Source organism: Cavia porcellus, unplaced genomic scaffold (genome assembly GCF_034190915.1).
Source record: "Cavia porcellus strain 051 isolate PalLab524CR breed Dunkin Hartley unplaced genomic scaffold, mCavPor4.1 scaffold_11, whole genome shotgun sequence".
Classification (NCBI taxonomy): Eukaryota; Metazoa; Chordata; class Mammalia; order Rodentia; family Caviidae; genus Cavia; species Cavia porcellus.
Window position 1 is genome coordinate 64598629 of NW_026947494.1, and position 25388 is coordinate 64624016.

Here is a 25388-nt window from a genome sequence, read left to right on the forward strand (position 1 = left end):
TTTAAAGGAGGAGTTTATTTTGGCCCACAGTCTCTGTCTGTCCATGGTTGGAAGCTCAAACACAGGACCTGTGTGGTAGAAGGGTCTGGGTGAAGGAAGTTTGCTCACATCAGGGAGGACAAGCAGCAGCAAGAGGTCCGAGGGGCAGGAAAGGGAAGAAGAGGTGCACCAAGGCCAGAGCCCCAGGGACCGCCTCCTCCAACCATGTCCACCTCCTAACAACACTCAGCAGCTGACTGCATCAGAGTTTGGGGGTCATTCTTGATGGAAACCTAGATGTAGCATTACATTTGTATGGCTTGTATAATAAAAAAAAGATTTATGCAAATATTCTGACAAATCCTATGCTACAAGAGTTGACTAGATTCAAACCACCCTAATAAATGCATAGAATATTTTTATTGGTCAAAGAACTTTAACAGAGTATTGCTACTTTTTTCTACTAGGAACACAAAGTACACTAATTACAGGAAAACCAACTTGTAAGTCTTAAACATAGTGGAGTTGATACCTCAAGTATTGATTGAGCAGCTTGAGTTGCAAGGCACTGTGAGGGTGGGAAGCTAAGTAAGCTACTCCTAAGCACTCAGGCCCTGACAGGACTGAGTAAAGTAGAACCCACAACCATCTGCTAGACACACTATTCCAAGAGTTGTGGGGGATACAAAAGAAAGAAATTTGAGTGAGGAGCAGTCTAGGAAGGCATCATGGGGTCTTAGAAGATGGCTGCTATTTGGTTTTATTTTTAGATGATGTTGGGGATCAAACCAAGGACCTCAAACATGGCTAGGCAAGTTCTCTACCATTAAGCAACACCCAAGCCTGAGTGGGATTTTTCACACTCAAGAGACTGAAGGGCTTTGGCAGTGGCGGGGAGGGGAGGAGGCACAAACTGAGGCATACAGTTGCCAAGGCCAGGGAGTCAGCAAGAAGCGTCCAGTTTGGCTGGAGTGTCCAGTACACATGGGAAAGGGACACACAGCTCTGGCATGCAGCAGTGAGAGACTTAAATGTAAGGCCACAGAGCCAAAGCTTTGTAAGTGATGAAAGACCTTGAAGGCTTCCAAGCAGAAAGTGATTTAAGAGCACTAACTTAGGACAGTTCTTTGGCACTAAGTTGTTAGGCAGAGGCAGTGCAGAAGTCAAACATGGCAGCTTGACCTAGACAGATGTTAAGTGGTCCCTGTGTCATGGCACCAGAAGGCAGGCAGGTTCAGGATTTTGTGGAAAGGGGCTTAGTGGAGTATCTAGAGTTCAGTGAAACTGGAAATCAGATTTGTGTTAGCAGTTTGCCTCTTTGTAAGAATCTTTGTGCTTTATGCCTTGTACTCTGCACAAGCAAAGACAATAATACATGCTGTAATAACGTTATTCTCATATTATGATATTTTATTTGTTCATAAAATATTTTCTTAGTAGTTCTTAGAGGCTGTTGAGTCTCCTCCACCTTCCAAGTCAGCATGTCATGGGAAGTTACCTCATTTAGCATGGTTGTGACACATGAATGCTCAGTAAAAGTTGATAATGTCCCTAGTTCCAGATAATTCTACTGAAATGGAAATGCAGCTAGGAGGGAAACACGTGCCCACTTGGGTGATGGACAAGGATGCACAGCTCTCAGCTGGCAGCTGAGTAACTGGGAGCCTGGCATCAGAGGTGGGCGCACTGGATTGGGATCCCCTCTCTACTGCTTAGCAGCTGTCATCTGTTCAGCTGCTTATCCCTCCCACTGCTATGCTCAGCTGTAAAACAGGCATCTGTCAATAGTTCCTCAGGGAGCCACCCAGGAAACAAAGCAAGGGGATGCACGTGACATGTGGGGCTTGTACCTGATGAACTTTGCAATGCTTAGAGAATACTGGCTATTAGTGAGGGGGAGGATGCCTAGCAGAGTGGGTGTGCCCCTTCCCTTGACCTTGGTAGGACAGCAAAGAAGGGGCACCACATGGAGCTGAGGGCCAGATCCCAGAGGAGCATTGGAGGCTAGGGGAGCAGTCACTATGCAGATTATTGTAGCTCAACAGAGAGATGAGCTGGGAGGGGACTGTGGAAAGTGGCCTAGAGAAATAAAAAAAATTTAAAAATTTAAAAATTTTAACCAACAGTAATGTGTGTATCAACAGTCATTGTACCTGAAGAGAGGTCATTGTTGAAACAATCCAGGAACTCTGATTGTGTGTTGTTTATATTCTTACCTATGGTAATCACACTGTAACCATGGAGACAAAGTCTAAGAATACACTGAAATACTTAGGGAAGGAAAGTCCTCACCCAGGCACAGGGTGGAGATAATGTAAATAAGGCAAAATGTGAACTCTGTTCAGCTTGGAGGTGGGGGGCGGCGCATATGGACATTCACTGTATTAGTCTTTCAGTTCTTGCTGGGTGCTTGGGAGTCGCCAACATAAAATAATTGAGGGCCAGAGATTTAGCTAAGAGGCATTAAGTGCCTGCCTGGCAACTGTGAGGTCATGAGTTCGATCCCTGGTACCAAAAACAAAACAAAATTTGAGAACCAAAGAAGCCTGAAGAAAACTGAGGGAACCTGTTTACACCAGAAAAGGAGTTCTTTGGTGGGAAACTGTTCCGTCTACCAAAGGCAGGATCCCAAAGAAGGAGACATTAATTGGGACAAAGGTGGACCTGAGAAGCCTGGAGTCACCCCTGGATATCGGACCTGCAGAGGAGGAGTACAGAGAGGAGGGCATGCAGGTAGCAGGCATGCTGGTCCTGGCATGCTTTGGGAGGTGGAGTGGGGCAAGGCAAACGCAGAAGCATAAACTGGCCTTGGACAGAAACCTTTGGGCCAGGAGGTTGGGGAAGGAAGCGCTGTAATGACAAGGGATGAGGTCATGTCTTGCTGGTCAGGTGGCAAATGTACAAGGCCAGAAAGGGGCAAATGAATGACATTATATGGTGCCCTGGTTCTGGGGGCGGCGCTTGAAGCCTGCCCCATAAGGCTCTAGACGGGTGAGGGTAGAGCGCTGCCATGGAAACTAAAGTCCCTTCTGCAGGACTCGGCACTGGGCAAAGACTGTCCATCATGAGCAGAGTAAAACTTATGATCCACGTTCCCATGCTTCCCTGCGTTGGTACAGCGCATAGGCACATGGTGTGAAGAATCTTTGGCATGTGTAGCAGCTCTGGTCTTAATCACGAGCCTCAAATGGTCTGGCACCAGGCTGCTGGGGCTCTCCAGTCCTCTTCTGAGCGACTGTTCCTTGCACATGTGCCTGCGCTAGGCATAGGAAGTCAAAAGCAGCTGCTAGGCAGGTCTTGCACAGGCATGAGCTTTGTGCGGGAGGCCTGGCACTGGGTATTTTGCAGTCCACGAAGGAAACATCGGAACCCCTACAGCAGGACCTCGGCAGCCTTAAGAGCTGTCCCCAAGCCCGGCCTCAGGGTCCTCTTTCGGGACAGTGGCCTGCGGCAGGGCGGTGGGCCAGCCCAGCTCAAGCAGCCTTGCCTGCAGCGCCTCACGCTCCGCCTGTAGTCGGCGCTCCAGGGCCTGCAGCGCCCTCCGCCCGCGCTCCAGAGCACGCTCACCCCGAGCCACGGCCGCCTCCCTCCGTGCCAGCTCACGCTCGCGCCGCTGGCCCTGCTCGGCCAGAGCGCCCACTTGCTCCAGCAGCCGCGCCCACTCACGCTCTGGGGCCGAGGTGGGGCTGGGCGCACCACCACCTACTGCCTGGCGGCGAGCGCCGGCGCCCTCCAGCTCCCGCCGGTGCGAGCTCTTCAGGTGTCGCCACAGCTGTGAAGTTCCCGCCTGCAACCCCGGGCCACGACCCACCTGCTGTCCACATAGCCGGCAGGTGGCCCAGCGGCCCGCTGGGTGTCCGGGACGCACAGGTGCGAGGTGGAAGTACCCCCAGGCCTCGGCGTAGGGCGCCCCTAGGCGGCCAGGGCACAAGTCGCCCTGGGCCTCAGACTTGTCCAGCTCGCTGCTCTCCTCCACCACCAGTGCAGGCTCTTCACTGGGCATGGCTTCTGCAGAGTCTGCAGCCAGAGAGCAAGATGAGTGGGTATTATTATATGCACACAGCGGGGGCCGCGATTAACCCAAGAAGCTCTGCATCCCTTTACTATGCACACAAATCTTACAGATCCCTGGGTCTTCTTGCTCCTTACAGTATTAACGGTGTGGATGCCATGGTTACAAGTGTCTAGACCTTCTCATGCTAGGGCTCCTTTGTGAGACCAAATGACTTTCCATGTAACATTTACACCACTGGGGGTAAGCGAAACTTCCTGAACACAAAGAATCAGCATATGTATGTGTTGTGGGCATAGATTACTTTTAACTAGTTTTCATGTCCTTAAAAAATAAGTTATTTTTTTTAAAAAAAATTGCCTGAACCACACAGTGAGACTGGCTCAAAACAACCATAAAAAAATAAGGCTTTCCTAAAGAACCCAATGCATGATCCTAGGCAAGCTGCTGGGGACATGTCCTGGCAGTGAGAACACCGAGCCTGCAGAGAACCCACCTCAGTGAGCTTGCCAGTGCTTGTGCCAGCTGCCAGCTTCTCAATCAGCGATGGGGAGGTAATAAAGCTCCAGATGCTCTTGGAAGGACTAGAGGCAAGGATGAGAACAAGAAAAACAAACCATTATAACAACTGCATTTAGTAGGAACTTTTAATTCAGTTGCTAATAGTCTTGTTAAAGATGCACTATAATTTTCTAAATCTAATTTATTCTTTTTCCTACTAAGCAAATTCACTCAGGATTAGAGGTATCATTTAACAGATCTCTGGCATAAACAAAACAAAAACAAAAACAAAAAGAGAGAGACAAAGCTGGCAGATTTAGAGCTGTCCAGCACACACCTGCATGTCTATGAGACTGAACCAAAACAAGTGTGTAACTGTATGGTAAGGTGCTGGTGATGGTATGGGGGTGGGGCTTGAAAACAGATGCTGGAGAATGACTAGCTGGTGAGGAGCTCCCACTGAAGGGACAAAGGTGAAAAAGACAGCCCCGGTAAGCTCTGCAGGTGCGGAATACAGCGCTTTGCAGATGGGAGACCTGAGACCAGCCTAGTGATCTGGGGCCAAACAAGAGGTTCCCAGTCATTCCCATGCAGCCAGGGTATAACTGGGAAACCCTTAAGAAAGGTCCTATCATCTAGGTTTACCGCCTGGAGATCAGAAGCCCCTGCTCCTAAGGCCCAAGCATGACCTTGCAAGCCCAAGGAAAGGATTGTTACACAGATGAAGAGAGCTCTGTGTTTGTCATAGGGAGGTCTGAGATATTCCACTTCAATTTAAAATTGATGGTTCAAGCTCTGTTAGGAGGAGCAAGACCAGCTGTTTTGGGGTGGTCACCATACCCACACCTCAGATGGTTCCTGGGGCTCCCTGCAAGCACAGACTATGCAGGTTTGGTCCCTTTCTCTGCCGTGAAGCATTCAGAGAACACAGCACCATGGCTTGGGCATAGGCCACACCTTTAGGTACACTGAGGGTCTTGGGAGTAAGAGGACACTGGCCAATGAGGCCACAGGCACTGACCAGAGAGAAGAGCTCTCAGGGTCGCTCCTACAGTCTCCGTGTCCCCTGGGGCACATACAGAAGCCTCTGGAGTAAACCTGGCTGTGCTGTGGATACCACCACCTCAGTTCTGGGAAGTGCAGTCGGGCAAGAAGCAACCCCCATACTGCCCTCTTCTCTGGCTCAGCCTGTTTGATTAGGACTGAGAAGCAACACACCATACTGCAACCATGTCTGACGCCCCTCACCCCACCCCTTACATGTTAGGCAAGTGCTCACCTACTACGCTACATCTTCGGCCCTTAAAACAAGTTATTTAGGGGCTGGTGGTTTAGCTCATGGAACAAGTGCCTGCTTGGCAAGCACAAGGTCCTGAGTTTAATTCCCAGTACTCCCTCCACCCTACCCCCGCTCAAAAAGTTAGTTATTTAGAGTTAGGGTCTCTTTAAATTGCCCAGGCTGGATTCAAACTTGCAGTTGTTCTGCCTTCGCCTTCTAATTAGTGAGGACTACTCATGCATGCCACTATGCTTGCTGGAAAATCAGAAATTTTGACTTTGGTTTGGCTTGGTTTGGTTTGTGTCACTTTGTTTTTTCTCATTATTTCTTTCATAATTTTATGTAGTTTACATACTTTTAAATTCTTTAATTGCTATTTTTTCTCCCTAATTTTCTTTTTTTAATTATTACTTTTCCTTTTACTAATTATTTATTCTTTTGGTCAATTTCACATTATTACTACTTTTTGTTCTCTATGGCTATTGGTGTTAGAGATTTTGTCTGTAAATACATTTTTAGTGCATGTCTATATCTGGTCTGCTTTTAAATTGTTACAGTAATTGTTAAGGTAAGCTGTTCTCACCTTTTGAAGAAGTGCTGGCAACTGAGCATGCATTTGAACAAGCAGAGTGGGTATTTTGCCCCTGGGCCTTGATGCGGTACCGTGGAGAGAAGCTTCACTTTATTCTATCCATGATCTAGGCCTACTAAAACTTTGTCAGATTCTTAAAAAAATAAAAATTAAAAATAAAAAAAAGGAGATAAAAGTTCTCAGGTGATTCCTGGGCCTGAAGTAAGCATAGATACAAGAAATCTGAAGATACCTAATAAAAATACACCCCCTTTCCAATAATAGGAAAAAATAATATAAATATAATGATCCTACCAAGTAGAAGCCCTATCATAGGTGGCTCCCAAACTTTTTCAGACTGCACAGCACTAACAAGAACTGGAGAAGAAACATAGAAAGCGCACCTCATACACTCTGCTATCTACAGTATACCTAGTTGATCTACTGGGGGACCTTCATTTATATGAATCAGGTTCCAACAGAGTATGCACAGTCAAATCCACCAGTCATAACCTAAAAGCCATGGGAAAACTGTACTGTGAAGTCCATCTGGAATTAAACACAATACTACACAGTAAACAAGTATCCCTGGGCATAAGGTCAAGAGAAAGCTGCTCACTAAGAGACTCACGCGACAGTGGAAGATCTCATAATCTCCATACAGAAAAGCAAGAAAAGAATCAACAAGGCAACATGGCTTCTCCAAAACTTCGTAGCTCTTTAGTAACTGAATTCAAAGATACCAAAGTGGATAGAATGCCATGATCAATCAATTCAAAGATAGAAAATAAAGACCTGAATAAATTAAGTGCAATATTGTAGGATATGAAAGAGCAATTCAGTAAAGATGCATTCTGAAAGAGAAACAGAAATTCTGAATATGAAAACTCAATAATTCAAATAAAAATCTAACGTGAAATCCTAACAGACAAATCAAATGAAATGAACTAGCACTTTTTAAATAGCCATTATGACAACCAATAAAAAGAAGTTATAACCATGGAGCACACTGAGAGACCATACCTAAGAATTGTAGGTTTGTATGCAAGTTGAAATATGGGTTAGTGGTATAGGAAACCTATTCAGAAAAATAAGAGAAAATTTCTAAAATTTTGGCAATGATATGGACATCCAGGTACTGGAAGCATTTAGAACTCTAAATAGAGCTGACCAGACACATTAAGTTAAATTGCCAGAAGTATACAACAAAGAAAGTATATTAAGAATTCCAAAGCAGAAATATCAATCCTATCTGTGTAACACAAGATTTTTCAATGGAAATTCATTAATAACCAACTCATGGAAAAACATATGTTAAGCCCTAAAAAAACCCTGCCAACCTAGATTACTATATTCAGCAAAATTATCCTTGAAAATTAAAAGATATGAAGTATTTAAGATAAGCATAAAGTAAAAGAATTTATGACCACTAAACCAGCATTATAGAAGATACGCAAAGGAATTCTATACTCAGATGGTGAATCAAGATAAATACAACAATAAGAGCATGGGGAAAATAAATCTCATTAGAAAACTAGTTAAGCAAATAAGAGGCAGGAAAGGATAAAACACAATTATTTCAGTAAACCATCAAAATACTAAGATGATTTTTTTAAAAAAAGGAATGAACACAGAATATTTAAAACAGCTGAAAGAAAGACAACAAAATGCAGGAACTAGTACATTTTAGTAATAATCCTAAATGTGGAAGGTGTAAATTTCCAATTAAAATATACAGAGTAACATATTGGATTAAAAAACAAGGCCCAACTATTTGCTGTCTGCAAGTAATCTGACTGCCAAAGACATATACAGACTGAAAGGGAAAGATGGAGAATGACATTCCAATCAGATAGAATTTGAAAATAAGTACTTATACCGATAACCAACAAAGTGACTTCAATCCAAAATTGGTTCAGAGAAGCCACAAAGAAGAGCACTACATATTAACAAAGAGGACAGGATAACAAACATTAACAAACGTTTAGCGAGACGAACTGAAAGGGAAAACACCTCCCCCAAATAGAAATGACTAAAGGAGATACTGATAGAATTGAAATACAGAGAAATCTGTAATAAATGGACAACTTTCCAGATACATCTAATAAAACTGGACCAAAAGGGTATTTTTAAAATGTAGATTAATTCTGAATTGATCTCAGGCAATGAGAGGGAAGCATTAAAAAAAAAAAAAAGTCTCCCAACAAAGAAAAGCCCCGGACCACAGACTAACTTCTGAGCTTTACCAGACTTGTAAAGAAGAATTAACACCACTGGCTCCTCAAACTATCCCATAAACCAGAAAGCGAAGGAATAACAATAACAACAACCACAAAACTATAGACCAACATCTTTGAGGAACACACATACAATATTTCTCAATTAAACACTTTGAAATTGAATTGCAAGTCACATAAAAAAGATCATAGATCATGACAAGTGGGTTTTATTCCAAGCATGGAAGGTTGAGTCAACATATACAAAGCAATAAATATAATATACCACATAAATAAAATCAAAGATAAAATTATATGATTACTCTAAAAGCTATAGAAAAGGGATAGGAAAATTTAATATATCTTCATGATAAAACCCCACAGATTCTGAAAATATTTCCTATAAAATCAGGAATTTGTGCACTTTAGAGCAATTAGGTAACAGAAAGAAATAAAAGGGGTATAACTAGGAAAAGAATTAAAATTATTCCTGTTTGCAGACAATATGATTCTGTAATCTAGAAAATCCTAGAGTCCTGCAAGTCTTAAAAATGATAAACAATTTTTTCAGTAAAGTGGCAGGATACAAAATCAACATGCAAGAATTAATAGGTTTCCCATAATTAATAATGAACTCACTGAGAAAGAAGTCAGTAAAATAATGACAAAAGCTTAAAAAAATTTGACAATGGAGACACTCATGTTCATGGATGGAGAGAAGAATACTGTTTAAATGCCATACTGTTGAAAGCAAGTTATGGATTCCCTACTAAAATACCAATTCTATTTCATTCTTCATAAAACTAGAAAAAACAATTCTAAAATTCATATGGAGGCACAAAAGATCTAAAATAGTTACAGCAATTGTAAGTAATAAGAACAATTCTGGAGGGATCACAATACCTGGTTTCAAAATATACTATAAATCCACAATAACAAGAATAATATGTTATTGGCAGAAAACCAGATACTCAGATCAGTGGGACAAGCTAGAGGGCCCAGGAATAAACCCAGGCATCTACAACCACATAACTCTTGACAATGGAGTCAAAAATCTAAACTGCAGAAAAGACAGCCTCGTCATTAAAAGGTTCTGGGAAAGCTAGGTAGAATAGTGAAAGTAGAATCTTGTCAGCTGTGTACAAAAATCAACTAAAAATGCATCAAGGACTTTAAGACAATATTTAAAAACATAGGAGAAACATTTCAAGATACTGGAATAGGCAATCATTTCCTGAACAGGATTCCAATAACTCAGGAAATAATAGCAAGAATTGATAAGTGGTATTGTATCAAATTTTAAAAACTTTTGCACAGCAAAAGAAATACTAGAGTGAAGAGACCTTTTGTCCATTATCCATATACCACTGAATTGATATCAAAAATATATAAAGAACTCAAAAAGTAACATCAAAAAAACCTCCCAAGTAATTCAGTCAATAAGTGAAGATATGAACTGTATGAACTCCTCAAAAGAAGTATAAATGACCAGTAACTATAAAAAAATGCTCAGAATCTTTAGTTGTCACAGAAATGGGAATCAAAACTACACTGATATTCCAATTTATCTTAGACTGGCTGTTGTAAGAAAAATACCATATTTTGACAAAACCTTATACACTGTCTCTGGGAATGTAAATTAGTATATCCACTCTGGAAATCAGCATAGAAGGTCCTCAGAACACTACATATAGATTTACTGTACAATTCAGCTATACCACACTTGTGTACAATACCTAAAAGAATCAAAGTTCACATAAGAATAGAAATAGCTGTATTCCCATGTTTATCATGGCATATTTACAATAGCCAAAGTTTGGAATCAGCCTAGGTGTGCATCAAATGAATAAAGAAAGCATGGTATGTTTACAAAATCAAGGATTATTCTAGTCATGAAGAAGATTAAATTCTGTTATTTGTATGAAAATGGGTAGAATTGGAGATCATCATGTAAAGAAAAATATGTCAGACCCAGAGAGACAACTTTCATATATTTTCTCTCATGAGGTGTGATTGAGAAGGACGGCTAGTGTGTAAGCTAAAATTTATTAAGTAAATGACACATTTCCACTAACACCACTCCATATCATCCTACTTGCTTCAGAGACACTTATCCCATCATTTTTGCCACTTTCTGAAGCAGTTTTAGAATTCTTCTTTTATGAATGTCTTTAGCTGTACAATAATGACCGCTTCCATATTCTTAATCAGTTTCAAACATTTTCCTTTCATGGTCATTTTTTTTTGAAACAGGGTTTCATTATACAGTTCAGGCTGGCCTTGAACTCATTTTGTAGCCCAGACTGGTCTTGAACTCACAATGATCCTCTTGCTCAGCTTCCGAGTGCTAGGATTACAGATGTGTGCCACCACACCCAGCTTTTCATGGTCATTTTGTCTCTAGAGAAGAACCAGAAGTCGCATGGTACCAGATCTAGTGAATAAACTGGAAAAGGTCTCATTGTAATGTTTTTTGAGCCTGCAGTTCCATTAGATGGCACCTGAATATCTGATCGCATCTAAGTCACTGACAAGAGGACTTCCAGAACTGTTTCAGAAAGTGGCAAGCACAATGGGATAAGCATGTTTGAAGCAAGAGTTAATATTCTGAGGGGCCTTCACGGCAATGTGTCTCTTATAGTATTACATTTTTAATATAAACGTTCATTATGTATTGCGATCACACCTTGCATGTAGAATCTAGTGGGAACGGAGAAAGGGTGGGGAGGAGATGAGAAGAAAAGGGCAGATAAAAGTAAAAGGGCTAAACAGGGAAGAGGAAAGAGACCAGGGACGGGGGATAATAAAAATGGCTATGTATATATTTTCTGACACATAGGCACTGATATATTTACTCATAATAACTTTTAGAAAGGTTTTAGAAATTGAATTCTACATTTTAGAGGTTTTAGAAATTAAATTCTACATTTAAGAGGTTTTAGAAATTAAATTCTACATCTCCTTCAAGAGATTTATTAAATTAGTCATCTCAAAAGTAGGAGTAGGTGGGATGAAACTTGAAGGAATTTTTTTATAGTCAGCTAACATTATGGTTCTGTAGCATTATGGTTAGTAAACACCACAAAATCTTAAAAAACATTTTTAATGATTCAACACTACCTAATATTTTTTCTACATCTTTTTTATTTTAGAATTCCATTTCCTTCTACATTTAATCTGATCTTTTCAAAGTCCCTTTTTTATTACTATTAGAGATACACAAAAGTAGAGACACTTGCTACGATTAGTTGTGATTTATTTCATAGCTTTAAAGAATAAGTTTAAACTTCCCAGTCACATCAAGACCATGGCTCTGGGTTTGGATATGCTTTGTTGAGTCAGGGCTCGCAGACCGCAGTGACTTACTGATTCTCTCACCTGTGCCCACTCTGAGTCATTATTATCGCTGGAGGCAGCTCACCCCGCCAGCTGGGACTGCTGCTTTCATGCACACATCGTACATCCATACAAGGTGCCTCGGGGATTCTCTAAAATTCCCGGATGCCAAGAGGAGTGCTGCCCAAGTGAACGCCACCCATTATATGAGTTAAAGTGGGCACAGAGTGAAAACACCGATTCTTTGTCTTACTCTTTGGACTTGGCAGAAAAACTCACCTGAGCCAGGCATGCACAGCACCATAAATGTTGACCAAGACAGTGCTGTCCCTCTGAGGGTAGCAAAGGGACATTCTCTGCCTGGGCAACCGTTTGCTGTCGGAGGCCTTAACCGGTGGAAGGCAGCATGGTGCAGAGCTGCCTCACTTTCTCAGACCCCCACACTGGCTGTGATCTGGCTCAGTATGATCTGCTCAGAATAGAAAGTCAAAGAGTGATGAGTACAGTCAGTGGAAGACAGTTCCTGAGCTCATCTCAACTGCTGTGACTACACAGCAGGAGGGACCTGAAAGTCAACTATCTGGCTTAGTAGAAGAGCCTCTAGGGCTCCTCGGTGTTCCAGCCACAGTGGAACACAGAAGACTTACAAACTGACACAAGAAAGCCAAGCCACCCAGTAGAAAAACAGGCAAGAATGTAAGTAGCAAATAACCTGAGACCACGCTGAAACAGCCAGCAACTTTGTGAAAAGACACACATGTCTTATATCCAGAAATCTGCTGAGTATCAATAAGGCATCACCTCATATCCATCATGCTAGCGAAAGTGAAGAGGTCTAAGAGTCAACATGAGAAGGGAGGCGGAGAGGAGGGTACATGAACACATGATTAGTGAAGATGTGACGACTTTTAGGAAAGTACTCTGGCAGTTTTCAGATGTAACATCTCTTGTAGAACTGTGAATACACACAGTCATGCTTCAGTATGTCAACTGCAGCATTATTTACAATGGTAAAAGATAGAGGCAGGAGAATGGCTAAGTATGTAATGTTTGTTCACAGCAAGGACTATTATACACCCATTTGGAAAGACAAAAGCTCTGCCAGGTATAAAATGGAGGGATTTCATAACATTCACTTTTATAATATGATGTCTTTATTATTAAATAACACATAGATCTGTATAGGGAATACAAAGATACAGATGTTCTTCAACTTATAACAAGGTTGTACTCCTATAAACCTATCAAAAGTTGAAAATTTTGTAAGTGGAAGATGCATTTAATACAGCTAACCTGCTGAACATCTTTGCTCAGCAAATGTTTCATTTAAGAAGAGAGTGCCTAGGATTCCTGCACATTTGGGGCCACTGAGGGAAGTGTATCAGAGCTCAGCATTCAGACACTCAGAGACCACTGCAGCCACAGTTGAAGGGGGCCAGCTACTGCTCAAACTAGCAGCCCACCGTGCCATCAGCCATGTGGTGCTGGTCTTTCAGGAATGAAGAATGCAAGACTTATGGGATCAGGAACGCTTACACTCAGATTTCAGATTTGTCTGGCTTACACCCAGACAAAAATACATGACAGGGTTACAGTCCCTACCAAGTACTCCTGAGAGGGTGATGCATGAAGCTGTGACAGTGAAGCCAGAAATGCAGTGGAGACTCTTTGAGAAGTTAAAGATGCCAGGAATATGCATCATCTGCTGAGGAAACTCACAGACAACAAGCAGAGCCAGACCAAGAGAAAAACCGTATGGGATGCAACCAGCAGTGCTGCAGGGGTTGGGCTATCCAAGCCCTTTGAAACTCACATTTCACTACAGTCTACCATGGGTGCTGGACATGTAGTTGTAAGATTTTAACGATTGAGCTGCTTGTTTTCAATTTTCTTTTGGTCAATTTCTGTCTGTTTCCCTACTCATTCCTTTTGGGATGGGAATTTTATCCAGTGCCATTGCATGCTGGAAGTGCTGAGTTTTCTTTTTGATTTTCACAGCAGCTTCTGAGCCTTTAGTCTCAGAAGTCTTTGGACTTGGACTTTTCAGAAATGCTGGAACTGCTAAGACTTCAACAACTATTAGAAATGGACTAAATATACTTTGCATAGTGAGATGGACATGAGATTCTTGGGGGTCAGAAATTGAATATTATGGCTTAGATCTAAAATGTCACCCAAAAGTCTCACATTTGGAGGTGGGACATAATCAGAATATGTAGGTCATAGACGCATGACTTGAGAGGGTGCATTCTCACCTCAGGATCCTCTCTTCTCTGTTTCCTCGCCACTATGCAGGGAACAGCTTCCCTCCACCATGGTATTTCTGCTTTGGAGCCAGCTGTATATGAAGTCCACTGACAAGTTTTTCCCTTTGTGCAGGTTAACATGGCATTGGACAGCACCTCCCTTTGGCACTGCACAGCACCTCCCTTTGGCACTGGACAGTGACTCTCTGCGTTCTCTTGAACCCCAAAGTCAAATCTCCCACTTTTTGCGTGTGCTCCAATGCTCCTCCAATCAGCTGTCAATATGTCATTCTGCCCCCTTTAACATTGTCCCTGTCAATTCCAAATAAAGTCTGCGGTTTTTTTCTTAAACTTTCCAGAGGGTGCTTGAGTCTCTTTGGCAGCCCTCCCATACTCACAATAAAGACTTCTTTATCTTTCTTTCTTTCTTTTCTGTTTTTTCTCTTACATAGAAGACCAAATAGTTGATGCCATGTTAAGACTAAAGGAGGATGGGAGCTGTTGCTCCTGAGGAAGTCTATCCCCTGGTCTGAGCTCCCACCACCCTATGAGCTGCTCTCTCTCTTTCAAGCTTTCTTTTCTCTCTTGTGGTGAATGTCCACCACTGCTGTTACTAGCCACCACCCACCCAACACTGGCCCAGCCTCATCTCTCCAGGTTCTCACAGGTGAGCCAACTCTTGCTCAGGGTGCCTGTCTCTTAAGTTGTGGGCCCACAACAGGACACTACCTCACTTGTCCTTCAGGACTATATTCACCCTTGGGCTTCCCTTTTGTTTCTGCTGATGACGACTAGTGGTCACAATTGTTGGGATCTTTACAAAAATACACTCCTGGGGCTGGGGATTTAGCTCAGCGGCATAAGTACCTGCCTTGCAAGCAGGTGGTTGTGAGTTCGATCCCCAGTACCAATAAAAACGAAAAAGACAAAAAAAAAAAAAAATGCACTCCTGTGGTTGGTGATGACTCACCATAGGTCTGTGACCCATTTTCAATGACTCATTTCTAATTTGGTTATGGGAAATACTCATTCCCTACCAGAAAACCCCATTCCTCTTGGATGCCTCTTATGCCATCTGAGCCCTTCGGGCCTAAAACAAGTGATTAGATCCAAACAACTTATTCTCCAGTGCCAAACTTCTTGGCCTATGTACCCTCTCAACAATGCTGAGTGATGGCCAGAGGAAAGTACTTTTGATTATGATACCATTTGGGATCTAGATAACTACTGCTACTGTAATGGCAAGTGGGGAGAAATTCCCTATGTTCAGGCCTTTTTTTTTTTAAATCTCCAGGCACATCCCAACCTTACTCAGGCCTGTAAAGTGACTCAAATCCTTTTGGCTTGCTCCATGGGCTCTCCTCCCCTTTCCACTCAACACTGTTACCAGGATCTCCCCTCTTCTCTCCCTGATCCTATCAATGAAGTTCCTTCTGTCCTTCCTCCTCCATACCCACTGGAGCCTTCAGCCCGCACCCTTCATCACCATTCCCCTCTTCGGCTGATCCTCAACCCTCCTCCCCATCTCCTCTCCTTGGCCACCATCAGCCTCCCCTCTCCTCTCACCTCCACTGCACTCTCTTGCTTCACCCCCTCCATCTCAACTCCCTCACACCTCCTACAACAGCTGAGGCCTCTCTGTCATCTCTTTATCCTCCCTTCACTTCTGCTTTCTTCCCCCCATCCCCCGTCTTGTCTCCACCATGGTTTTCTGTCCCACAACCCTCTCACTTTCACGTACTCTCCCATCCTTTCCCTCCGTCTCTCCTCCCACCCATCACACACATTCTCATAGGGCCTTCCCCTTGCCTTCCTCTGTCATCATCAACCAGACGTCAGCTTTACTGCTCCCAACTGCTCTGCCTCCACCCCTCAACTTCTCCTCCCACTTAGTGAAGTTGCTGGTACTGAAGGTCTCTTCCATGTTCACGTTCCTTCTTTACAGCTGATATCTCACACATTTTGGTGAAGGCCCTTTTTACTTCACAAAACAACTCTAATTCATTTTTCAGGCATATAAATTAACTTATGAGGATATTCAAGTTGTTTTCTCCACCACCCTCTCTCCCACTCAAAAACCAGAACTATGGATAGTGAGTGGCTCAGGTGGTTGTGGATGAAAGACAGACTAAACCAAGAGTTTCCTATTAGTCATGATGCTATTCCCAACCAGGACCCTAAATGGAGCTATCAGCCTCACACTGATGGCTCCAAACATGTAGCCCAAATGACTAAATGTCTTATTCAGGGCCTCCACAAAATTTCTCACAGACGGGTTAACTATCGAAAATTAAGAGAACAAATCCAATGTGTGGAAGAAAACCTGGTGGCATTTATGACTTGGCTTACTGAGGCCCTTACTAAATTTACTGATGCAGTCCCTGCAATACCTGAGGAAATTATTCTACTTAATTTTCACTTCATTTCCCAGGTGGCACCAAATATACAAACCAAATTTTTAAAATCTAATCTAGGCCCTCAAAAGGATCTCTCAGATGCAGCCTCCCATGTTTTTAACAATAGACAGCAACAACTTAAATAGGACAAACTAGAAGAACGCAAATTACAAGCTAAATAGGATTTAGAAAAAATTAGACTTCAGGCCAAACTCCAGGGTCAATTTTTCGCTGAGGCACATGGGGCTTGGAGAGATGCACTAACTGGTGAAATTGCTAATACAACCTCTAAACCTTGTTTCCAATGCAACAAGGAAGGACAATGGGCATGAGCTTGCCCTCGCCCGAGGCCTCCTCTGGGACCAGGTCCCCTCTGCAATCAAGAGGACCACTGGAAGGTGGACTGCCCTATCTGCCACATAGTGGGTAAGTCATCAACTTTTATGCCCTCACAGGAGCCAACTGCCACCTCCATCTCTGGGTCCACTGCTGACAGATCTGCTCAGATTTACTGCTGGAGAAGATTGAAGGGACTCAGAGTCTACAGCCCCCACTACGGTGACTCTCTCAGAACCCCAAGTCTCACTGGACATCTCAGGTAAAAAACTTTCTTTTCTTGTCAACATGGGCTAAGTACAGTGTTATACCTGAGTTTTTAGGCTGGTGCTCTCAGTCACGTGTTTCTGTTGTGGGGATTTGATGGTAAACCAACATAGCCTCTACAGATGGACCTCATTCCCTATCAATTTCAAGACTTAGTCTCCACACAACGTTTTAGTCATCCCAAACTGTCCCGTGCCTCTTTTAGGCAGAGACTTACTTCAAAAACTCAACTTTTCTTACACTCTTCCTACAGCCCTCATACTTCAACCCCAATGCCTATGCGCCACTACCTGTGCCTCTCCATCCTCTTCCCTCGCCTCTTGTTGACCCAGTAGTCTGGGACACATCCAACCCTACATGTTTTACTCATGCTACAGCAGTTTTAATCTGTCTCAAAGATCCTTCTGTTTTCCACTGTGTCCCACAATACCCTACAACCCCAAAACACCTATGGGGACGCAGACCTCTTATCTGCCATCTGCTATCTAATGGATTCTTAAAGGTTACACATTCACTCTACAATACACCAATTCTTCCTGTACTCAAACCAGATGGTTCACACCAATTCGTACAAGATCTCAGGGCCATCAGTGATGCAGTCACGTCAATTCACCCCATTGTCCCAAACCCCTATACTGTATTGTCTTGTATCTCCCCGTCCACCTCTCACTTTTCAGTGCTAGACCTCAAGGATGCCTTCTCTACTATATCCTTACACCCTGAATGCCAGGATCTCTTTGCTTTCACATAAAGAGATCCAGATACTTTTTAATCTGCACAATTTACATGGCCAGCCCTACCTCAAAGCTTCAGGGACAGCCCACACTTCTTTAGTCAAGCCCTTGCCACTGCCCTTGCTATAATTGACCTTCAATCTAGTACACTCATCCAGTATGTTGATGACCTCCTTTGTTCCCCTACCTACACTTCAACTGTACTCAACACAGCTACCCTGCTTTCTCTCTGACCGAGGATACAGAATTTCCCCAACCGAAGTGCAGATAGCTTCACCAAAAGTCAAATACTCCTACCACACATTCCGTAACTTCTGATCGCAAAGCCTTACTCTGTGAACTACAAATGCGAGTTTCTGAGCAACAGGTGCTATCTTTCTTAGGCTTAGCAAACTTATTTTGCTTTTGGATCCCCAACTTTGCCTCTTTGGCACAACCTTTATATCAGGCTTCAAAGGAATCCCTATCAGAACCACTAGACCCCCACAACTCCAATTCACTCCTCATTTCTCAAACTTAAAGATGCTTTACCTAAAGTTCTAGCTCTAACTCTCCCCAATCCTACCCTATCTTTTGTACTATACACCTTAACTCAAAAACAATGTTGTAGATGTCATAGGACACCAAGATGTACCCTTATTTTAGGCAGTTGCTTATTTCTCCCAACAATTAGACAACACAGTGTGGGGATGGCCTTCTTGCCTTCTTGCACTAGCAGCAGCAGCTATTTTAACTCAGGAGGCAAAAAAGTTCACCTTAGGACAAACAGTCACGGTTTACTCACCACATCACCTTGCTGACTCATTCCCACATAAGACACTCCCTGCTCTGATGACTGCATCACAATTACAACAGGTGCACCTAACACTTAGACACGATCCTACAGTCACAGTCTCAACTAGCAGCACCCTCAATCCAGCAGCTTTACTTGCCATCTCAGTAAAAAATGCAACTCCTTTCCACAACTGCTTTGAAGTCCTTTAAATGACTCCCACTCCTTTCCCTCACATTAGCAGCACACCTCTACATACAGCTTCAGACACATAGGCTATGGATGGAAGCTCAACAAACACTGACACTCAGAAGAGAGCAGGATGTAGTAGAGCCAGCAAGTCTGTGGTGACTGAGGCAAGCCCACTGCCCCAAGAACATCTCACAGAAGGAACATCTCACAGAAGGTAGAACTCATAGCCCTTATGTGAGCTCTCACACTAGCCAAGGATAAATAACCAATATATACACAGATTCAAAGTATACTTTCAGTATCCTTCACTCTCACACTGCTGTATGGCAGGAAAGGGGTCTCATCAGCACTCAGGGAACCCCTACCACAAATGCACCCCTCATTCTTAAATTACCAGAGGCAGCCCAACTCCCCAGACAGGCAGCATTCACTCATTGCAAGGGATACCAGACTTCAACAGGCTTTATCTCTCAGGGCACTGCTTTTGCAGACACACAAGCTAAAACAGCACAACAGATGTGACCCTCCCATCTTCTTCCACTAGTTCCCAGTGATCTTCCTTCTCCTAAATACTCTCCCCAACAACTAGCTGCTCCAAAACCCAGAATACACACAAAACACTCAAGTATGGATCTCCAAAGGTCAAAACTTCTTCCAGATCAGCAGATTCAAGATATTGTTACTAATTTATACAACTGTTTTCACATGGGATCACTAGCACTATACAGATTCTTGGCCCCAGTGTCACACATCCCTCTCTGAGGGCAACTCACACCTGTTACCTCTATGCTAAAACCTCTCCTCGGGGACATGCACCAGCTTCAGGGAAAAGCCCCTGGTCATGACGAATAGATTTCATGCATATGCCTAAATAAGCAACTTTTAAATACCTTCTTACCCTTGTCTGTACCTTTTCAGGATGGATAGAGGCTTTTCCTATAGCCAGGGAAACTGCCAATGTGGTGGTAAAAGCCTTATAATAAGAAATCATTCCCAGGTTTGGTCTGCTTCAGAGTCTGCAATCAGAAAATGGTCCAGCTTTTATTTCACAAATCACTCAACAGGTTTCTACAAGCTTAAACATCACCTGGCACTTAGACATACCATACCACCCACCATCCTTAGGAAAAGTAGAAAAGACAAATGGACTCATAAATACTCACTTCACAAAACTTATTCTAGAGCTACACCAGCCTCAGCTTCTTCCTTTAGCACTAACTAAACTTAGGGCCCTTCCCCGAACACCTACCTTTTTAAGCCCATTTGAGCTCATGTATGGGGGACCCTTCCTGTTACACAATCTTCCTTCTTCCCCAGACTCCTCTCCTCTTGCTGATTATATTCCAGTTCTTTCTCTTCTTTTGACACCTGCTACATCAACATGCTGACCTTTGTCTCCCTCGACCCTCAGATAAAACATCTCCCAACCCTCCTATATCTTCAGGAGACTTAATTTATCTCAAGTTCCCAAGCCCACAGGTACAGGACTTCAACCAAATTGGGATGAACCTTATCTGGTCTACCTCACAACTTCAATGGCAGTCAAGCTTGCTGGACTACTGTCTTGGTTCCACATCACCCAGACAAAAGGATACCATCCATTATCTGGTAATCTTGACCCAAAACACAGAGTGGTCCTCCCCATCCTTGTCCCCCACCTGCCTCTGCCTCACTAAAAATTAACAACTACAAACATCCGCTTGACAGATGCTTTGCTACTCAGACTGGGTTTTGGTCCTTTACTACTTTGTAGTTCACCTCTCACAGTAGCCCTTCTAACAGTCTTTCCCAAGGGCTCTCATACCTACAAGACTGCCTTCACAGGGTTTGTCATACTTTAATTTGGTTCCTCACTGTTCTTAATTGTCTTATCAAACATGACATTCTTCTAAATTTGGATATTATTCCTAATCTCCCCTTCACAACCACAATTTTCCCCTGCTCCGAACCTATGACTTCTATTTTATCAAACATAGAGGAGTAGCTGGCTACACCCACACCATTGATGCTCAGGCCAATTGGACCTTCAGGACCTTTAATGCTTAACATCTCTTGGAGTGTGCTCGCTGCCACAGTTCCCAACGGACAACCTGTGTATGCAGTCACTGCCACCCAGTTTTACCTCTCCCCTGAAAACCCCAAGTATGTGCCATGTTTTGACCATACCAGTTTTCACTGCCCCTACTAGGTTATAAATCCATAGGATGTAGTAATCCTCAATTTTGGACAAATCAATGATTACATCTACATAAATATAACTAGCACACATACATACTGGACCCAGATCTTACATGTTCACATAAAAAACCCAGAAACATTTCCACTTCTTCCCCACAGTCAAACTTGGGGATTTCAACTATATATCGCCTCCTCTCAAAACAAGTCTGTTTATAACTCTTTACAAAAAGCTTCTCCCTACCATATACACTATCACAAACACTTTATCTCTCTCTTCACCATCCAGACTTGCTCTTATACCTCTAACCATACCTCACCCTCTCAACAACACTTACCAATTTCTAAGAACAGCTCTACAACTGTCAGAGGACAATGCTCATCTTTCCAACTACTGGCTATGTCTATCTTTTCAACAAGATCTGTATATGGCTTACTCATTCCAGACAGATCAATGCTCCTTTCAAACAAACCCAGTAGTCAAAACTGGTGTACCTCTCATACTCCTGGACAATGCTGGCCTGCAAATCTGACCTGTATGCACCATGCCAATGACTCCAAGGCCACTTCACATGTAGGCACTGTATCTTCTTGCATTAACATACAAAATGTGTCTCATAAGTCATCGCCAATATGCCCACTCCAAGAATAAGTCTTTGTGGGCACAGAGCATATACCCACCTTCTGTCTGTCTGGCAGGGCTCTTATACAGCAACAGTTAATGGCCCCACAAATAACCCTCCATACAAAAACACAAATCATACAAGGACAACAAACCTCTCTCACTCACATTTCATACAATTACATGCAGAGCTGCATTAGCTCCTATCTTGACAGGAATAGGCATCTTTTCAGCTATAGGAATGTGGGGAGGGGGACTTGGAGAGAATTTTATACTCAATTATCATATGATTTAAGAACCTCCATTGATGCAGTCTCTAAACCTGTTGACTCACTTCAGGACCAAATCAATTCATTGGCTGTGGTCATCCTCCAGTAGGAATGTGTCCTCAGTATACTCACAGCTGAAAATGTGGGATACTACACGATGTTGGGGGGGTGTTATTTTGTAAATCAATCGGCTATTGTAAACAGACAGGTAAAGAGGTTCAGAGAACTTGTGGTGGAACTTGGCAAGAGATACATAGCCTCCAATTCCACTCCCTGGTCTTTTGGTGACCTATATGAGATTCATGGGCCCCTATTCTACTTTCCATCTTAGGCCCCTCATCACCATTATCCTTTTTTTGCTCATAGCTCCTTGTGTCTTTAATCGTCTTTTGAGGTTCATTCAATCCAGGATCTGTGCATTCACTGCCAAAGAACTCATCTTCAGTGACATCTCCACCACGTGGGTTCCTGTGAAACCTATCTGCCATTCTGTCAACCTTCCCAACTGCCAACATGATACCCCTGTTCAGCCAGAGAGACACATCATCCCTTAACAATCAAAAGACAGGAATGATAGGTTTTTCCCATGTGCACCTCCCTTTGGCACTGGACAGCACCTCCCTGCAGTTCTTGCAAACCCAAAAGTCAAACCTTCACTTTTTGCGCATGTGCCAAAGCTCCTCCAATCAACTATCAATATGTCGTTCTGCCCACCCCTTTAACTCAGCCCCTATGAATTCCAAATAAAGCCTGTGGTTTTTTCCTTTGGTTTGTCTCTTTGACAGCCCTCTCGTACCTTCAGTAAAGGTCTTTTTTCTTTCTGTTTTTTCTCTCATGTTATCAGAATACCAAACACCCACTTAAAACTGTGAACCAAAATAAACTTCTTCATCGCTAAATTGTGATTATTAGGTACTTTGTCCCAGCAACAGAAAAGTAGCTATGTCTAAAATTCTATTATTCAATACAGTAGGTAGTCTAAGTTGGAAGAATCCCCTAGGGGATTTCTTCATACAAAAAGCAAATTTGAAAAAAGAGTAACAGATCCTAGACCCTCACTCGCCAAATTTAGTTTCACTTCCTACATTGACTTTCACACAAAACAGGTTGCTCACCACTCAGGTCAAAGGACATAAAGTTGAGGTCTTGGTAAGCTAGAGCCTTGGACTGCCCAGAAGAGTGTCTTAGATCACTTGCCAAGGCATATTTCTCCTTGACCAAGTATGCAGTCACAACGCACAGCCATTCATTTGTCATTAGACAAAAATAAAATAACTCCCTTGACTTTTCGTAAGGTATTTTAAAAATTACCACAAAGTGCCAACAGATACAATTATTTTGCTTACCACATTCCTTTACTCCATCCAACTCTCTTATTCAAACAGCCATTGTGGACCTGCTCAGGGTCACATATGTACTTGCTCCCAAGAGTTCTAAAAGCAACATGACATAGTCTGTACCTTCAGGAAGCCCACCATCTGAGGGGGAGAGAGATGTTTCCGACAGTAAGTGGGATACCCCTGGTAAAAGTCAGGCTAGTATGTACTTATTAAGATACATTCCACTATGTCAGGTGTACACTGGAGAAATGGAGCCCAAGGGCCAAGACTTGGGGACCCTGATTTCGATCTTTATAATGCTCAGCATCACCTGTACTAGGAATAAAATGCACTGTTGTCCATTGCCAAAACCCATTACAATCAGAGTTTGACTCCAATAAAGTCCCTGTTCTTCTAAGTGTAACTAGACCTATGTGCCTATTTGAAGACAAAATGCCTATTCAAAGATAACCCCAAAGGAACATAAAAGCACTGCTAGCATAGAATTCACTTAATGGTGGAAAATTTTTAGTTTCAGGAAAAAAAACTAGAAAAAACAAACATAGAGTTTAGATATTTCATGGAAAGACAGAACATGATATTTCATGGAAAGGGAGAGAGAAAATCAAGGAGTACCACAGGTGCTCACGGGTGAACTGTATTTGAGCACCCACTATCTGGAAGGAGTGATGAGGGTCTGAGCCTGTGAAAGATCATTAATTCTCTCTGCATTTGGGTCTTTTCCTAAAGAAATTCTATTCTTCTCTGCTCTAATAAGCTATCAGGTTAGAACCTGAATGCCTTAGTATAATCTCTCCAAGGGTCTTCTTCAGAGAAGAATACAATTTTCATGAATTCAGTTTTTATAGATTATGAAGCATTCTTCTCTGAAGTATTTACTTTTCAGACCCATATTACTTTATTTAATAGATGCAGTCTTCCTATAAGCCACCCACAAAGATCAATTCGATTATTTTACACTTATTCGTTTCTTTTTTGGTACAGGGATCAAACTCATGACCTCTGCTGACCTATATCCTTGGTTTTATACTTATTCTTGCACACATAAAAACAGTGGGCAGGCTAAAGGCCAAAGAACTCAGATTGTTCTGAAAAGGAAATAACAAATGAATTACATTCTTATTTGTCCTTCAGTAGTATAGACTATTCACATCAGCATTTACTAGTTTCACACTAATATGAAATTCACAGATTATGTGGAAATACTAAAAACGTTTTCATTTTACTTTATTCACCAGTAACTTAAACCAAAGCAAGACATAATGCTTAAAATAAATAACCTCAACAATGAAATGTTAAAAAAAATTCATTCGCCTACTATCTGTCCAAATCTATTGCTCTATTTTATTGCCATGTATTCATCTGTTTATAAACAGGTCTAGACAATTAAGAAAAATTAGTCTGGAATAATCAGGATGAAGGTTTAGAGGAAATTAAAAAGCAGGCACATATACCTCCAAACTGTAAAATAGTGCATTCCAGTGAGAAATAAAGGGTTATGTGTAAAAATATTTAGAAAAAGGTTATGTGTGGACTAAAAGTGTACTGGACCCACAACTAATTAGCTGGAAAAGCAAAGATATTCCTAAAACATCATGAGCCAAACTCACGAATAGCTGACAGGCAATGACACATTCTCTTCTCTTTTAATGCATTGTTAAAATGAGTAATGTGAAGCATTCTGCTCTAAAAGTGGACCTTTATTTGGGCTCTTGACATTACTGTTTTATGCTTTCTGTTGTCAGCTTCCTCGAGCTATTTCTGGCTAAAAACAAGTGTACTAATAATCCCTTAATAAAAAGTACAACAAAGAATAATCCTGAGCACGGTCACTTACTAAACTATTTCTATAGCTGCTGTTCTGAAGCACGGAGTCTTGAGTCACCGCCGATCACAAGTTCAACTGGAGAGTCTTCCTTCCTTCCATCCTCCTTTCCCCCGCCAAGGGCTCGAAGGGCTCGCAGAGCAGGGAGGCGTCCACCGGCGGGTCCCTTTGTTCTGCACCGCGAGGAGGGCGGCTCCGAAGGGAGGCTGGAGGACTTGGCCTCCCAGGGCCCAGAAACGGGCGGGAAACGCTGGTCGCGCCCCGCGTCGGCCCGCCCTCCCCCACGTCTCCCCGCCCCCTTAAAGACACAGGGCCCAAAT

The 25388-nt window shown here is 42.7% G+C and overlaps 1 protein-coding gene and 1 non-coding gene across 8 annotated transcripts; both read right to left on the reverse strand.

The window, feature by feature from the left end:
- Zbed3 (zinc finger BED-type containing 3) lies at nt 1-25388 on the reverse strand. 7 transcript variants are annotated; one of them, XM_063258373.1, is made up of 5 exons: nt 25081-25388; nt 23250-23381; nt 19748-19853; nt 4488-4575; nt 1-3996 (listed from the first exon to the last, which is right to left on the reverse strand). In XM_063258373.1, the coding sequence occupies exon 5, from the start codon at nt 3980-3982 to the stop codon at nt 3374-3376; it is 609 nt and encodes a 202-aa protein (XP_063114443.1). In that variant the 5' UTR covers nt 3983-3996; nt 4488-4575; nt 19748-19853; nt 23250-23381; nt 25081-25388; the 3' UTR covers nt 1-3373. The 7 variants fall into 7 exon arrangements, with proteins under 7 accessions (XP_063114443.1, XP_063114444.1, XP_063114445.1 ...); XM_063258374.1 differs by having other exon boundaries at nt 19736-19853; XM_063258375.1 differs by having other exon boundaries at nt 19728-19853.
- LOC111755348 (small nucleolar RNA SNORA47) lies at nt 12198-12335 on the reverse strand. Its single transcript, XR_002789906.1, has one exon. It is a non-coding gene; the product is annotated as a small nucleolar RNA SNORA47 (small nucleolar RNA).